Source organism: Ipomoea nil, unplaced genomic scaffold, assembly GCF_001879475.1.
Source record: "Ipomoea nil cultivar Tokyo-kokei standard unplaced genomic scaffold, Asagao_1.1 scaffold1895, whole genome shotgun sequence".
NCBI lineage: Eukaryota > Viridiplantae > Streptophyta > Magnoliopsida > Solanales > Convolvulaceae > Ipomoea > Ipomoea nil.
The window spans coordinates 1,252,188-1,270,000 of record NW_017618323.1 but is presented as its reverse complement, the minus strand read 5'-3'; the positions used below and the strand labels follow the sequence as shown (position 1 = coordinate 1,270,000).

At 37.7% G+C, this 17,813-nt stretch overlaps 2 protein-coding genes and 1 non-coding gene across 4 annotated transcripts; all 3 read right to left on the bottom strand.

Moving 5' to 3' along the window:
• Nucleotides 1-995: 995 nt before the first annotated feature.
• On the bottom strand, nt 996-3,518 carry LOC109193492 (pentatricopeptide repeat-containing protein At4g21065-like). The gene has a single exon (XM_019344333.1). The coding sequence runs from the start codon at nt 3,396-3,398 to the stop codon at nt 1,611-1,613; it is 1,788 nt and encodes a 595-aa protein (XP_019199878.1). The 5' UTR covers nt 3,399-3,518; the 3' UTR covers nt 996-1,610.
• Nucleotides 3,519-8,465: 4,947 nt separating this feature from the next.
• Nucleotides 8,466-8,539, bottom strand: TRNAT-AGU. The gene has a single exon. It is a non-coding gene; the product is annotated as a tRNA-Thr (tRNA).
• Nucleotides 8,540-10,364: 1,825 nt separating this feature from the next.
• Nucleotides 10,365-15,558, bottom strand: LOC109193581. 2 transcript variants are annotated; one of them, XM_019344456.1, is made up of 6 exons: nt 15,101-15,558; nt 13,764-14,001; nt 12,305-13,064; nt 11,525-11,884; nt 11,230-11,398; nt 10,365-11,199 (listed from the first exon to the last, which is right to left on the bottom strand). In XM_019344456.1, the coding sequence occupies exons 1-6, from the start codon at nt 15,259-15,261 to the stop codon at nt 10,632-10,634; spliced, it is 2,256 nt and encodes a 751-aa protein (XP_019200001.1). In that variant the 5' UTR covers nt 15,262-15,558; the 3' UTR covers nt 10,365-10,631. The 2 variants fall into 2 exon arrangements, with proteins under 2 accessions (XP_019200001.1, XP_019200000.1); XM_019344455.1 differs by having other exon boundaries at nt 10,365-11,398.
• Nucleotides 15,559-17,813: the final 2,255 nt, after the last annotated feature.

Below are 17,813 nucleotides of genomic sequence, written 5' to 3'. Positions count from 1 at the left end.
TATACTTTGAATTACTAATTTAAATAAACAAATTCAACATTCAATTACCTATGCATGAACATATCATATATAATCTTGCATTGATATACTTTGAAATACTTGTTTAAGAATAATCATTGGACATTATCTTATTCGCGCACTAGTTAAATGTAATAACTAATAAGTATAAACTTAAGAAATTAAAGGAAGAAACTTAAACTTGCCATATCTGTTCTCCTATTGCAATATTTGTGTACTTAAAATCAACTACTCTAACTGGGAAATTATACCGTGGATCAGGGTCCACCTTACATTGTAGACTGTTGTCAACATTTAGATTATATACATGCAATTAACATATTATTTACATCAATTAACAAATTATATACTTGTAAATAAATTGAAACGCGCAGCCACGCACGAGATAAATTCCACATACAAGAAAGCTAAAGCGCACTAAAAAGACATTGCGTGAGTATGCTTGACCAAGAGGGTGCTGAAAAAAATTTTAATTAATTAATTTTATTTTTTTTACCACAAAGAAGTGAAAGAACATTCATAATTTCAATATAATTCTAAAATTCTAAATGTAAGTTTTCGGTGTAATATGATTTGTAGTTTTATATACATGTTATTAAAATGCTTAATGTTGAAAATTTTTTCATGTGAAAAATGTTAAAATAACTAATAATCATAAATATAAAATTTTGAAAGAAATTAACATTAAAAATTTAGTAGATGACTTTGCATCTAAATGTCCACAAATGATATTATTTGTTACAGTGAAATTTTAGGTATATTTTTATTTGTTAAATAATTTATATTTTGTCAGGCTTTGAATATATATATATATATATATATATATATATATATATATATATATATATATATATATATATATATATATATATATGAATAGGGCTTAAATTAATAAATTAAATTATTGCACAGGACTTGAAGTTTTTTAAGGACCGGCCTGTCAATATCCAACAACAACCTTGCAACTATCAAGAAGGTGAGGGAAGATTTTGAGTAAGCTATAAATGAAATGAAACACAATGAACATTTGATCCTTGAGAAGAAAAATATCAAGTAATAGTGTATTTGTAAGGCTGAGAGAGTTGTGTGAAGAATGATATGAAATAGGTGTGGTGTTTGTTATGGTTTTGGAACAAAGCAGATTTAGAGTTTATGCTCACTTTTTTTTAGGTGACGAGGGAAACGCGAAACATTAGCCGACAAAGGACCACAAGAAAGTAAACCAGCCTAGGTGGCCCATAACTGACCGGCTCAAACCAAGAGAAATGTGATTCGAACTCGTGACCTTGTGGTTTACAAGTTTGTATCTTTAACCATCTTGGCCGGGGTTATCCGAGTTTATGTTCACTTTAATGATCTCCTCCCAGTGTTGTTGACACTTGAGAGGTTCATCAAGCCATAACCTATCACTTTCCAACAACTTCATGTCCAGTTAGTTACTCATCAATGCAGGAATTCCATGTACTTCCAATCTGCATCTACTCCATAACAGTGAGAATAAATTGAATGATTGATCCTAGAAAATAATAGTTATAGCTGCAATTCTGCTAATCCTCTCCCGAATCGGCCTCAAAGGAGCCAGCATAAACGTACTACCAATAATCTTTACAAGAACAGATACCCCCAGTGAAATGGTGAAAGCGATATCTGTCTCTCACAATAATGTTCCTTCTATAAACTGCAGAAACAAGCTTAAAGAAATGATGGCAGTCTTGGCAAATCCTTAAATTTTTCATTATCCTTAAAGTCGTACTCGATGAATTCAGAAGCCCGAATGCTAGTGCAAGCTTCTCGCTATGATATATCAGATTATGCTCCTTTTCCTCTTCCTCAACATCGTACAAAACCATCCCTGTTTCTGCTGCATACCCGGCAAATTTCAACTTTTCTTTCATTTCACCCAACATATTATGAACATCCACAAATCCCGGTCCAATTGAATCTGATGCCTTAAACACATGCATCACATTCTCGATTTCAATTGAGCTGCAACCGGGGACCTTTCTGATTCCTCTCCTATCCATCAGTTTCCTTAATTCCCCAACTTCCGCCCACTTCTTATCATGAACATAAACATTTGACAGCAACACATAATTATCTGCATTCCGGGGTTCCAGCTCAACGAGTTTCTGGAAAGCGAATTCACCTAACTCTGCACGTCCATGAAATCTGCAAGCTACAAGTAGTGCCCTCCATATAACAGGGTCCGGCTTCAGATTCATAGAACGAATCATCTCCATAGCTTCATCCAAGAATCCACCACGGCCAAGTAGATCAACCATGCACCCATAATGCTCAATCTTTGGCTGCAAACCAAATTCGTTTCTCATTCTTGCGAAAAGCTTCCTTCCTTCTTCAACAAACCCTTGGTGACAACAAGCACACAAAACCCCCAAGAAAGTGACCACATCAGGCTTGAAATTTTCCATGATCATCCTGTCGAAAGTGAGCAGAGCAGCCTCACCTCGTCCATTCATGGCATATCCCGAGATCAAAACATTCCACGTCTGCACATTTTTCGCCCGCATTGCCTCAAAAACCCTCTCACCCTCATCAATGTCACCACATTTAGCATACATGTCAATAAGTGCAGTGCCAACATAAACATTCAACATCAAACCCTTGTTGATTATGTAATCATGAACTGACTTCCCTTGATCCAAAGCCCCCAGATGAGCAGAAGCTGACAAAACACTAGCCACAGTCATCTCACCTGGCTCAATTTCACTACCCTGCATTTCTCGAAAGACATGAATTGCCTCCCTGAACTTCCCACAATGCAAATAACCCGAGATTAAAGAATTCCAAGAAACAACATTTCTTTGAGGCATTTCATCGAACAACATGCGAGCTACGCTGGGTTGTCCGCAAACACAGTACATGTGCACAAGAGAAGTGTTGGCATACATATCCGAACCAAAACCCATTTTGGTAACACTACAATGTACCGATTCCCCAAACCTCCCGTAACAAATTTGAGCTGCAGACTTGAGAACGCTCGGAAAAGTTGAGTTATTGGGTTGAATATCGAGTCTGTGCATCTGGGTATACACGAAAACTGAATACAAATGCTTCCCAGAATCTGTATATCTTCTGATGATGCAGTTACAGTGCTCCACATCAATGAGATGACCGAACTGCGTAAAGAGAAGGGCAGAATGACCAAAACCACGCGATGGCAGAGAAGTGTCGAGAAGTTTCGTAAAGGTGGAGTGGTTAAAGGGTTCATGTGGGATTATCATCCGAGTGCGACTTTGGGTGTGGTTTTTGAGTGATTTTATCAAATGGGTAGTAGGTCGCAGTTTAGGCAATTCATGTATTGAGAAGTCTGATAGATTCGCCGAGGAACGATAAGCGGCGTTCAGTGATAGTTTCATCATAAACGGAGCAGAAGATAAATTATTTGCTTTGATTCCTTAGAACCAAACATAATATTGCAGGATCATTAATTTTATAGCAAATTTTAAACCAAGGTAGAGAAGATAAATTCATGGTGTTGCCTAAAGCCTCGGGAAGGGACAATCACCTCACTAGGACAACTATTAATCAAAACTCTATACTTCACAGAAGAGACACATTGCATAACCAAATTAACTCACTCCTCATCAAACCCCAAGTCCCGCATCATAGTCTACAGGAAGGACTACTCTATACAGTCATAAGTCTTAGCCATATCAAGTCGCAGAGTTGCCCAACCCACCCTATCCAGTTATTTTCTTCTTTAAAAATGACCCATCTCCGAGAAAATTAGAAAATTATACGTGATTAGCTTGCCAAGGAGGAAAACACTCTGAGTGAAAGAGATAATACTCAAAATTAAGGGCTTCATGCGATTTGTCACCATTTTAGCCATGATCTTATACACCACATTGCACAAGGCAATTGGTTTTAGGTTAGCTACAGTTCCAAGGGTAAATTTATTGGGGACCATCACTATGTTGGCATGTTAAGTCCCTCAAGGAATGTAGCCTCACTCAGACATCTCAACACAAAATCCATGACATCCTTTCCAACTAGTTCCCAAAAATGTTGATAGAAGTCTGGATTCATTTCATCCAGCCCTGGAGATTTATCCGGCCCCATAGAGAACAAAGCTTGTCTTACCTCTTCAAGCTCAAAATGATGAAGAAGGCTGCATTTTGAACCTGCGAAGCCCGGGCTTGTAAGATTGCTATCTGAAAGGACCAATGGCATCTAGGTGATGAGAAGATACTTCTATAGTAGTTCGCGATCAAAGGGTGCAGAGCGCACCCCTCTACCCAGGCTCCATTAACATCTTTCAACCAGAGAGTCCTGTTCTTCTTCCTGCAACAAGAAGCATAATTATGATAAAATTTAGTATTACGGTCTGCCCCTTTAGCTAGTGCTGCTTAGCCCTTTTGTTTCTAGAAAATCTCCTCCTGAGTAAATGTTAATCTTAACTGAACCTCCAGTTCCCTAAACCTGGCCAAGGACATCTCATCCAACCGTCCCCTTAGGGCACCATCTCCTTCTTTATAGCCTCAAGCTTGGCCCCAATCAAATTTATAAAATCTATCCCCTCCCCAGCTCTTCAACATCTGCCCACTCTGATAGAGTCTATCCTAAAAAGCACACCCCTCTGTCTGTAGCCAAGCCCCCTCAACCACTCCCCTGCACCCATCATCTAATAGCCATACATTTTCAACGCGGAAGCCCACAACTCTTCCCCCCATCATATCTCCTCTTTAGTTCTCTCAAAAAATCCAACACCTCCCTCCGCCTTGCCCTCTCCGGGAACCTCACTGTCCACACAAAACAACTCTCAAGACCGAGCCGCACCCTCAGATTCTCCACATGTCTACGTCCCACCTAAAAAAAAAAAAAAGTCTGGCTTTTTTTTGCAGACACAAGGCCTGCCACTCCACGAACTGTCTGTGGGTTGCCCAATCCACGACCATTCCAACTCAAAGTGCTCATTAGGAAGGGCGAGTTGGGAGCCAGAACCTGCCAAAAAAGAGATGTTCAAACCATCATGCATGCACACTGTTGGTCCTGGTAGGGTCGAAAGGAAAGTCTAGAGGGGGGGGGGGGGGTGAATAGACTCAAATCATTTTTCACGAAAATAACTTCTTTCGGGGTTATTACGCAGCGGATATGTAATGTAAATTTTAAGTTTCTTTGCACTGTTTGATCTTATGGGGAACTTTCGGTTAGGGCTAATGAAATGCGATGCACGAAAGTAAAATGCTGAAATGTAAAGAGACAGAGACAAGAGAGTTTTTATAGTGGTTCGGCCAACTGTGCCTACTCCACTCTTCTTCCACAACTCGTGAAAAGTTTGCACTATCACTCCTAGTACAAATTACACAATGATAGCTTCCTTGATCACTAAGCCGGACAGCTACTTGAAGGTTTTTCAACTTCTCGAGTTTACTCCGCCTCTATCAACTTCTTCTTCAGAGTTGAGGGTTGGATTGAATAATCTTTGAGTTTCTCCAACACGTTGAAGTCTTGACTGGCTGGTGGCTAGATGGATAATCAGCGTGTACAAAGTTGCAAGACTTCTTCAATGATGTGCGAATGAATTCAGATGCGTCTTCTTCAAATTTCACACCTTGAATCACTCGATTTCAAAAGCTTGGGAGAGTGAACTTGTATAAGGAGCTTTTGAGAGAATGAATTCAATTGTTCTAAAAACCAGCACCTTCTTATGTGGAGAAGATGTGTATTTATAGGTGAGAAGAAATCCATCCGTTGGAGGGAGATGGCATTTCAAACCTATGATCCAGTAGTTAATACCCGGAGAGCCTTGTGCATTTATTGCTTCATTAAATGCAGTTGTACTATATAGACGTTGGAGATAAGCACTTTTGCTTATTTTGTCTTCTAGCTCTGAAAAGTAGTATTGTGGCATTTAATGCACCTTGATAAGTGTGCTCTCAATCTTAGGAGAGTTTATTCCTAGGATGATCTTCAGATGAGACATTTGACAACATTCTTCTTGAGTCGAGAGAAGATGAGTTGTCTTGACAGTCATAAAGGTCTCTTGATCAGAAGGCTTCTTTCGGCTTCTGCTTTCTGTAGTAGAAGATCATCTCATCTTTCGTTGTCCAGTAGATATGAGACTGTGCTTCATCTTAACTGCTCTTCTTTCGTTGAGAGAGACCTAACTAAAAAATAAACTTAACTCAGTTTCGTGTGTTTGTCTAGCTTAACACGAATTACATGATGAGTTAAATTACCTTTCGTCTAACACGAAGGTAATGAAACAAATGACAAAAAGTTAGGGATCTACTTCTAAGTTACATTGGTATCATCAAAATCTTAATACATATGTTCCTAACACACACATCTCTACACGTCTCCCCACCACACTTGTTTCCCCTCCTTCGCTTCAGTTCCACTCAACCACCTATCCATTTTGGTTATCCCTATTGATTGCCTCACCGTGTAACAACTACTGCTCGCTCTACTCGGGCAAGCCCACCACCCCCGACGGACCAACCACCTTATTGCCTCGCATCCATCCAAAACCGATCTGTATGTCCGAGTTGGCCACAAAAGAAACAAAACATGTGTAACCGCTCATATTTGAAGTTGACATATGTCCAAGTGTTATCCCGCTTAATCAACTTCATTCTCGGCTTGAGGGGTTTGGTCACGTCAACCATCACCCTAACTCGATAGAAGGTCCTCCAAGTTCCCCAAAAATTCCTTTCATCCAGTTTCATCATAGTCCCGATGAAACCCCTACTCGCTCCACAACCACATCCGTACTATATCCAAATGGGATCATAGATTTGCACCCAGATATCCACCGTATCAAGCGCAACCTGCGTAGGCTGTTCACCATGTCAGATCGGCTTACAAACTAGTGTAGAATTCTCAAAATACCATGGGCATCATCCAGAACACGCCTCATATTGGTTTCGTGGTAGAAAGAGAACAGAAACAAATTCGGTTGGAGGTCTATGATTCAAACACCTAACAGCAGACGCCAAAATGAGGCAAGGACCTGCTTCATGACGTCAATTTTGATGGGGTGATCCGTCAAGAACCATCCCACGAGCTGAGAGACCAAGTTGTTCGAGTTCTCTCTAATGTCGCCGACACCCCAAGTAATGGGTCAAGCCACACTAACGTAACAAAGAAGTATGAATGTGGGGCTCTGCGAAGATTTAAGAACATAAACAAAGAAGTATGAATTAGTTGAACCACAATCAGAAACATGGGGAATCTCAGATTCTAGTAATGTGGCTTAGATTGCTCTCACAGCAATCGCAGTTTAGTTATATGTTATACAAATTGATTAGTTGATTTTCATAGCATTGCTGAAACAAACAATTAGTGTGTGTTGTTTGGCATTGAAGTAGTGTAAACAAGCTTTGCTAGTAAAAGTATAACTGATAACTCACAATAGATAGATAAGATGCCGTTTTATAATTTGGAAAAAAAGGTCAGTGGAAAAGTCGTGTTTGTATCCTAGAGATTAGAGAAGGTACTTGTAGGCAACTCTGCTGAGCTCTTTTATTGTGTGATGAAATTGTACCGTGAATCTTGAATGCAAGATAAAACTTAAAAATTTATTTGATTTTATTTTATGCAACAATCGTGTTCATTAATTAAATTAGATTATTTAATCAAATGTAAATAACTGAACTTGAAAGCATAAAATAAAATAAGAACACAGAAAATTATTACGCAGTTCGGAGCGATTCTCCTACGTCTGCGGGGCAACATAACAATCTTCAATCGAAGCTTCAGCTGTTCCAGGTACTGACTGTGCAACTCAGATTTTAATCCCACGCGAATTGATATTCAAGAATGAATTTAATAAGATAGCTTTGTAATGCAGATTCCTTTCACTCAATATAGAATTCTCAAAATCAGTAAATTTTCAAAAGAAGATGTCTTCCTTTTATAGTAAAGATCACCCCATCACATGATCCACATAAATAGATTCCAAAGTCTTCAATTAACCACAACCACAACCACATGTTTTGTTTGAAAGCTTCATTCCATGCGTAATGCTGACTTCCATTCTCAACCAACCAATAAATTGTAGCCATTCAAATTAATATTAGTTGATAGGGAGTGGTCTAAAAAGGATTTTAGTCTAGTTTAAATCTAATTAAAAATAAAAATAAATAAATTAGCCAACTAATGTTTAATTTGTACTAAATTTGTACACTTACATGTGATTTAAAATAATGAACTTGAACTCTGTTTATTTAAACATGGCTGCTTAGCTTGAGGTCAATGTCGTTTAACCATTTAATAGCCTGCCTTCTGCATGTCTGGCTGCCTCATCACATCATATTTTTGGTGGATATATTTGTGTAAAAGTCTCATGGTGGATGGTTGTAAATTTTTGTAATCTGGATTTATAAGCCCTTGTTCATGAATTCATCATTCATTCATTGTTAGGCAACTTAGGTTGATCTGCAAGGGGAAAAATCAGCGATCGCGCAAAAAGGTCAGCCATATGCTTTCATTGAGAGTCGAACTCAAGACCTCCCGCTTACTAAACGGGTGCTCTAACCAACTGAGCTACGAGAGCACTGTGAACAATGGTTTAACAGAATTTATAAATAGTCTTACAGAATTCCAGATCATAGATCTATTGTCCCGTTTAAAAAAAAATCAAAACCTAAAAATATTAAAACTTAATGTTAAAAATAAGTCAAATTGACCATCTAACATGTTTAATGTTATGGTAGCCAACTTTTTTAGATCTAAAATTTTATTACTTTAGTTAAGTTAAATTGTAAGGTACAATATAAGCTCATGGTAAGAAAAATAAAATAAAGTACAAATTGAAAAAGAATACATCCATTAAAAAAAAACAAAAAATCATCTTTATAACTAATGAATAAAAAACAAGTTGGTGACTCTTAACTTAGTAACCACAAAATTACAAGTTTGATTACTAATGGCAACGGCAACGACTTATTGATTTTCTTGATTTAAATATGAAAAATCTACATTGAACACCAATATTCTAGTGATAGGGTGAGAGTTAGTCTGACATAAGTCGAAAACCTTATATATATATATATATATATATATATATATATATATATATATATATATATATATATGTGTGTGTGTGTGTGTGTGTGTGTGTGTGTGTGTGTGACATAGAATTTGAATTTCTATCTTATTTCCTCATTATTCCTCTCTCATAAAATTGTAATTTTTTTTCTCCTAATTTGTTCATGGCAACCAAAAGCCCCATAAATTGAATGTAGATTCCAATTATTCTCGTATTTCTTCCAATTTTGCCTTCACTCTTTTACCCTTTTTGCATGTCTTAACAAAGGTAACTTCATAGTTTAAATGCTGCAAAATTTTCAAGAATGGATAACCATTTTGGAGATTTAAATTGGGCAATTAATGATGAAGTTCAGTGTTAGTTGCTGCCTCTTGTCATCTACTGCATATTCATGTCGTAATTAATACGGAGTATATTTTATGCATTTTCCTTAAATTGGAATTGGATTTGTACTTACAGTTGAATTTGAAAGGTATAAAATCACTCAATGCTATGCTCAGTTGGACACATTTCTTCATGACTACTCCCTAATAAATAATGAATATTTTTACATATTTGAAGAAAAGAATGTTTGTATATATGTATACCCTTGTAATTTTTATATTTGTATTATTTTCCAAATTTTCATTTTTCATGCAAGTTAGGACAATTTGTGTTAGTTTGAAGTGATTGAAAATTTAAATGGTTTGTTCTATTTACATCTTTGGGATTTTAAAAATAAATAAATAAAAAAAGCACCAATTACTCAAAGGTGTGCATTGGATGAAAACTATCTTATTATCCTAGCTAGCATTTAAATTGCACATAATTAACCAACTTAAAACAGGAAGGCTAACAAATTAAACAGCTTACACAAAAAGTTGAATTTGAAACCTTATGATTATCAAGCTAGCCAATTGTCTGACCAACCGCACATAATTAACCAACTTAAAACAGGAAGGCTAACAAACAGCTTACACAGAAAGTTGAATTTGAAACCTTATGATTATTAAGCAAACCTTATGATTATTAAGCTAGCCAGTTGTCTGACCAACCTTGTATTTTCCACAGCTCAACTGAGAAATATTTGTGCCCCTAACAAGGAGTTAGTTGCAACTACTTGGACCCTTCCTGATGCCATCAACCGAGGCCTAGGCCAAGGCCTTGCCCAAGCCGAGTCCCAAGACGAGACCTAGGTCGAACCCGGGACTTGGCCTAGGCGGCTAGGGATCCAAGGTGGGGCTCCGCCCCAGGGCCCCGGGTCCAAACAAACCCATCTTGCTCCACTCCAATAGATCAATTTGCTCGGGTCCATCTCCAATATATCCATCAAGTTAACTTATATAAACTAGACCTAGTTCAATAGTTTAATTGTAAGTTACCATTAATCAAATCCTCAGTCCTAGCTAGAATTGTATGTACACAAGATATCCCATGATCAGCAGATAGGCCAAGCAAAGAACCTTCATTGTTCAATTCTTCTTACAAAAAACAAAAATCTAAACAAAAGTAAATCCCTTCAGGCCTTCACCAAGTTAACTTATATGCAGTGAATTGAGTGAAGCAATGAGGTTTGTTTGCTGTACTGTTTGTTTATACTGAAGAAATTTGCTCGCCCTTAGCTTGAAATACCAAATACCTGAACCGAAAAAAGGGGTGTACTCGTAGCACGTCGAGCCATTCGCTTCTTCTTACTTCCCCACACTTCCAACCGCCTTTCAGCGGAACTGAGCTTCTTACCATCATTTTGCTGCTTGAAATGTGAGCATGCACTTGTCTTCAAAGCTTTCGAACTTCTCATCCCTTTAGCATGGCCACTCCTTGCTTTTCTCCTCCCTGAACATGCCCGATCCTTCGTTTCGGGCTCTGATTTCGTCTTTTTTAGTCGACAAGGCAAAGATGCATCAACTGTTTCTTTCACATTCTCGACCTTCACTTTACGAGCACAATGTTTTGCCTTGCTGTTTGCCACGTTCTTTTTCCTGGCCTCAATGCAATCATGCACACCAGACCGAAGAAGATCATTTTGATCATTTACCAAAGTAGATGCAATTCCAGCAAACCAATCAAGGCAGCCAATAGAGACTTCGGGTTGCTCAATACCGGTCTTCGAATACTTGTGCACCCCGGATGATAAAATCAATACTAATGTATCTGCTGCAAGCCTGTCACTTACTTCTTCGTCTCCACCTTCTTTGGATAAACCAATAGATCTGTCAAGCCGTGTCTCTTGAGAATCTGCTCTAGGCGGAGAACACTCCCGGTTCTCTGGGCTAATAGGCGCTTTCAAATCTCTCTCTGTGTCATATTTTTGTTGCTCGGTAGGAATAAGATCCAAATTACTGTCAGCAGCCTCGTACTTCCCGCTACTATCTGTCACCTTGTCTTCAGGTTCACAAGGATTTAAACAAGAAATAGAGTTCGGGTCAGAAAGCTCAACACCAGACAAGTAATAAGGCGTAACTGAATTAAAATCCAAAAATTCAGAAATCGTAAAGCATTTTGCAGTACCATTTGGCCCAGAAGTGTTAACACTGTCAGCATCTCGTGTTGAACGGGAGCCTGCAGGTTTTATTTTGTTTAGGTTGAACTTTCTTCGACTGAGCCTAGGTTTGGAAATAGAAGATTTATGACACTTATTGAGTGAAGTGTCATTAATGCATGGAAGTGCTTGAACCAAAATAGGAAACTCCTCCGAGTCATTGATTGATTTTCCCAGAGAAGAAACAAAAGAGGGAACATCAATACTAGCTTCACCACAATTCTTCTCGGAGATTTTTGAATCTAAAGTTCTCCTTCGTTTACATTCATTACTTGGTGTCAGACAGCAGGATTCTTCCGCAAATTGATTCAAATCGCTTCTATTTCCCCCTGAAAAGGTAAGATGATAAAAATAATAAGACGCAAATAGCAAAACTAGAGTTAATACCAACTGTGGTTCTTCGAGTAGACACGTTTAGTCCTAAACTTTCAATTTAACCAAATATGGTCCCTCGACTTTCAAATTTAACTATCCATGGTCCTTCAACTTTCAAATTTTTAACCAGGGTCCTAACTTTTCCCTTAAAGAACGAAAGGACCATCACTAGTTAAATTTGAAAGTTGAAGAACCAGAGGTGGTTAAATTGAACGTTTAGGACTAAATGTGGCGTTGTCACTATACTCGGAGAACCCCATCTGGTATTAACTCAGCAAAACTAATACTCATATTAATTTTGAAAAACGGCGGAGACTATCATACAAAGACAACAGATGTTTAGAATATATGAAAAGAACTAAACAGCACCCTACCGGCTTCAGTATTGCAAGGTAGCAGCCCATTTTCTTTGTCTTTCTCGAGAAGTGGACTAATTTTGCAAGCATCATAATGACCTTCTCCAACCGTAATATCAAGCAAAGTTTCTTTATTTGGCAAAGAGCAATCTGCATTTGACTTTTCCTTTTCTGAAAGATCCTGATTCTGATTCGCGATATCATGTTGACTGCTATCAGATTCAAGAAGACTCGAGGAACTTGGGAATTCTGATTCATCTGGCTGTGCAGGCTCATTCAAGTCGAACAATAAGTTGGTCTTCCTGCAACTTGAATCAGACATGGAAGAACCTTCCGGGTAAAAAGAGGCAAGTTTTGATTCATTTACGGGCCATAGATTTGTGATTGGGGTCTTAGGCACTTGAACCTCATTTTCCTCTTCACTATCTATGTACAAATCACCCGGAAGTTCAAGATCCAACATTCTCTTCCTAGATTTCTTTCTTTGAGATGACGAATGTTGACATCCTTCAAAATCATCTTGTATTGCACGTTTGTGAGTAGCCAGTTCCTCATTGTTTCCAGCTACAAAGCGTGAAGGTTCTTGAAACATCTGTGGACTCGGAAAAGAGGGCCTAATACCCGAGACATTCCTTGAAGGCAAGTGGGTTTCCATGGAGATTTCCGACATTGCTTCAGATACCAAAGGCAATTTTAAACTATGCGCCAATAGTTCCCTGTTTCTAGTTTCCTCCATCAGTTCCTTTTGCCTTCTATATAGGCGGTGCAGCTCATAGACCTGGAAAGGGGAAATTTTTCTTTTAGAAAAAAAGAGTTCACCCAAAATGTTGAACCAGTGAACCACCAAGTAAATAATGACAGGCTAAGTATACAAAAGACACAAAAACTATAGAACTTACAGGGCATTTGGTTGGAAGGAGGGAATTAGGGGAAAAGAATTGTAATTCTGTGAGAAAATAATAAAGTAGGAATTCAAATTACATTGTTTGGTAGGCAGGCTGGAATAGAATTACTAGGAATTGAAAGGGAAGAAGTGATATAAAGACTAAAATGCCCTTGTGTAATAATAAAATGGAAGAAGGAACAAGGGCAAATTTGTCCACACAATACTTTCTTTTCTTCCCATCTTCCATGGAATTTCAATTCCTAGGGGAGGGATTCGGAATTTCAATTCAACGGTTGGAGGGAATTGCAATTCCGCCCACCAAACAATGGAATTTTGGTTGCTAAGAATAAGGTGGGAAAAGAATTACAATTCATGTGTACCAAACATTGCGATAAGCATTGCTAGCTAATAGAATTTAACCCATTTTGCAAAATCGTTGCACCCTAGATAACAGGGAGCCTCTTGAAAATTAAGCAAATGACAGGAAAACAAAAGACAAAGTTGCTCCATTCATATGCCATATTTTATACGAGTGAGGTTCAAACGATTTCCTTCAAAGATTCAAATTCGAAATCTCTGAGAGGAGCTTGCCTGATATTTGAATGTTGATTCGTGCTTTAGCATCATCTGTCTACAAATTTCCTTCTGAGGACATAGATCGTGATCCATAGTAGGCGGAGGCAACAAAACATTGACCCTGTGCCCACCATTCCATACAATATCACTGTTAGCCGTCGACCATGAACACCCACCAAGGCCTACATTAAGGTCTCTTAGATAGTAACATCCCAGAGTATAGCTTGTACACTGCATTTTTTTTAATCCCGACCTGGAATGACCCGACAAGAAACAGAAGAAAACCTCAAGTTAACTCCTTTGTCAAACAAACCACTCAAACATTGTACAACCAGAAGTGTATGACAGATTCTAAGTGAGGTGAACATAAGCTTTCTTTTAACACATTCTTAAGACCACCAATAAGTTGCAAAATACCATATGAAGCCTAACATAGTAACATCTAAATAGTTGAAGATTCATTCTCCTTAAAAAATTGTGTGAAGAACAAGAAAGAGTTTTTGTCCATGTTATGAGTGTAAAAGGAAAGCTGCTTTGAAGCTTATGGATCAATAGCAGACTTAACTCGAGTTGCATGCCTAGAAACTCCACAACACACAAAGTAGATCATTTAACCATCCAAACTCGACACGCAAATAGAATGTAATAAGACAAAGCAAAGCAACAGATTTTTCTTAAAACCAAATACCAGTAATTACTGAAACCTACAGATTAAAGGACAAGAATTATGTGAAAAAGGCACAAATCAGACCAGTTTTCTTGAAGTAGCACAGTTTCAAAGTAAATGTTTGGAAGACCAAATTTCAAGTTATTTTCAGAGGAGCAGAAAAAGGAAGCCAAAGATCAGAAAATTTTGGAGAAAGAAACAATACATACCAAAAATGACTAAAATAAAATAAAATAAAAACAACAACAGTGTGCCTTATCCAGAGTCTAATAAACAGTATATTCAGATCCAAAGAAAAAGGATAAATTTGAACAACAATTCCTTTTAAACTCTAACAATCACAAAAGAAATTCATCTCCCAAAATCACTTAAAAGAGAGAAAAGGAAAAAGAAAAAGAGAAAAGGAAAGAGAGAGAGAAATTTCATCCTGCATTAAGCTTCAAGTATGGAAACAAATAGTCTAGAACAGAAATTCTTTGGGGGGAAAATCTAATCTCGGCAATGCACAGATCCAGCCATCAATATCTTCAAATACAAAAACAAAGAGTGACTCAAAGACAAAGCTATACTAGGAACAATCATGTAGGAGAATTTATGAGCAACAAAACAACAAATGACAGAAAAGAAGACCCATAGGTCCACTAATATCACCCGAGAAAGAAGAAAATGAAGATTGAGAAATTACCAGACACCCAGACTTGAAACCCCAGTAAGAATCAAGAAAAACCCATTACTGATGTAGAAAGAGCTGTAGTGTTCATACGCATACAGAGAGAGAGAGAGAGAGAGAGAGGGGTGGGAGGGTCTTATTGTTGTGTTGTAGAAAAAGCCATGAAACGGATGCATAGATTTTAGTCCATTGTTGATTTACAAGGACGCCAAATGTGGAAAAGAACTGGCGTTTTTCGGATCTGGCGGGGCCACTTTCCCTCTCACTCTTCCGCAAATCACAGTAAGAGAGAGAGAGAGAGAGGGATATGCGACACTTTGGGGTTATCCTAACATTCACTCATTTTACTATATCTTTGGTTGGAATTTTGTTGATCGTCACAAGTGTAAGAAACTACGGAGTATAATGGATTTTTCCTACAGATTCTCTCGTCTGCCCTACCCTTGTCATATCTTCCTCTTCCTAGTTCTACTACCACTCTCATGCGCTAATATTTCAACTTTTTTGAAACCCAGCTGCACTTATCCTGAACAACCGCATTTAATTCCACCTCCACTTTTTGTCTTCCCCATTGTTTTAACTCAGGTTTTCTGGGGTAAAAACTCATTTCAACCTCACCCCGTCCTTAAAAGATAAAATAATATTTAGTAACTTATATAAGCTTATTTTAAGTTGTTAATAAACTCTGTTTGATAATGTTCTAAAAATAAGATAGTTGTTTCTAAAAAAAATTCCATCTTTATTCTTTTATCTCTTCCAATTAAAACGTTTTTTGACTTTTTCGTGGGAATTGAAGCATGTTCTCCATCTCAATTAAAAGCCTAAGCTGATAGTTGAATTGTATGGTTATATGCTCAACACGGCTCCTCTCACATGACCTTTGGTCTGGCTCTGATACCAAATTGAAGCATGTGTTCCATCTCAACTAAAAGCCTAAGCTGATAGTTGAATTGCACATTAATGGTTATATGCTCAACAGTGGGATGCTATGAAAAAATAATGGAGAACTTGGAAGCAACTGAAACGTGAAGAAACTGGTTTAGGGTGGGATTTTAGTACAAATAAGATTAGTGGCTCCGATGAATGGTGGGAGAAAAAAAATCAAGATTTGTATTATAGAGTTTTAAGATTAAAACATAATTATATTTTGGTGTTGATTACTTGATTGTAAACTTATTATTTTCATTTCTTTTGTAAGAGAATCCAGACTATAACAAAATGTTGTAATAAATCCATTTATCATGCAATGGAAGATTTGTGGTCTAAGTTATTTGAAGCACAACATTCACAATTTGCATAGTTATCTTCAAATAACTTAGACCATAAATCTTCCATTGTATGATCAAGGAAAATTAAGTTATTTTGTAGAGTCCGTTTGGAGACTCGAAAAAAATTAATTTTCAGATTTTTTAGTGTTTGGGTACTCAGAGACTCAAGGTAAATTAAGTCAAAGGAAAATATTAATTATCGCTAATAAAAAAAAAGGTTAAATTTGGTGGAAATATCTTCATAGTTTTTTACTACTTTTTTAGTCGAAATATAATTTCTGTATTCTTTATTTTCCATTTCTCTCTTCACTCTCTTCATTTTTAAGTTAGTTTTCGGATTATTATTATTATTACCGCAACCACCCCAATCACCACCACCCAACACCATCACCACCACCACTACCACATCACCACCGCCACTAACACCATCACCATCGCCACGAACACCATCACCACTAACATCAACATCACTACGTACCACATCACCACCACCACCGCCGCCATTGTCACCACCACACAACCACTGCCACCAGGCACCAACACCACTAACACCAACACCACTACGTACCACATCACCACCGCCGCCGCCGCCATTGTCACCACCACACAACCACTGCCACCAGGCACCAACACCACTACGTACCACATCACCACCACCGCCGCCGCCATTGTCACCACCACCACCACTACACAACCACTGCCACCAGACACTAACACCACTAACACCAACACCACCATCACAAGTTCACAACCATCACCCCATAATAATAATAATAATAATAATAATAATAATAATAATAATAATAATAATAATAATAATAATATTATTATTATTATTATTATTATTATTATTATAACAAAATAATGTGTTCATTTTTTATAAAAACAACCAAACATAAAATATGTAATTTCTGCTAAGGACCTTGTGGTCTAGTGGCACTAAATTGCTCTCTCATATAAGAGGTTGTGGGTTCCAGCCTCAGTGGAAGTGATATTGACTCGTTGTGCTTCATAGGTTGAGAAAGTATTTATGAACAGATACTGCAACAGAAAAATATAATTTTTTAACATTTAGGCAAACACAAGAAAATTAAAATATTTTTCAAAAAATGAGTCAATTTTTTAAAATCATTTTTCGGGAAACATTTTTCAGGTTTCCAAACGGACCCTAAGTGATGGCCTGTGGTGCACTTAGTAGTGGTCTATGGTGCACTACAGATTGGTCTGTGGTGCACCACCAAATGATGGTGCTGTAGTGACATTTTAGTAATTTCATGATAGACTAGTGCATTTAGATATGCTTGATAGTGTTTTGAGTCCAATGCACCATCAAGTATTCCTATGTGCCCTACAGACATCTCGTAGTGCACTGTGCACCACATGCCAGTATTTGGTGGTGCACCACAGACAACTACTAAGTGCACCACAAATCACTCCTAAATCTTAAGTGCACCACAGAC

Excerpts from the sequence above, each read along its gene's own strand:
- LOC109193492 (XM_019344333.1), bottom strand. The coding sequence starts at position 3,398 with ATGATGAAACTATCACTGAACGCCGCTTATCGTTCCTCGGCGAATCTA.
- LOC109193581 (XM_019344455.1), bottom strand. The coding sequence starts at position 15,261 with ATGCATCCGTTTCATGGCTTTTTCTACAACACAACAATAAGACCCTCC. Across the intron at positions 11,885-12,304 it reads ACCTTGCAATACTGAAGCCG|GGGGAAATAGAAGCGATTTG; the intron begins GTAGGGTGCTGT and ends TTACCTTTTCAG. Across the intron at positions 11,399-11,524 it reads TAACACTTCTGGGCCAAATG|ACAAGGTGACAGATAGTAGC; the intron begins GTACTGCAAAAT and ends GTGAACCTGAAG.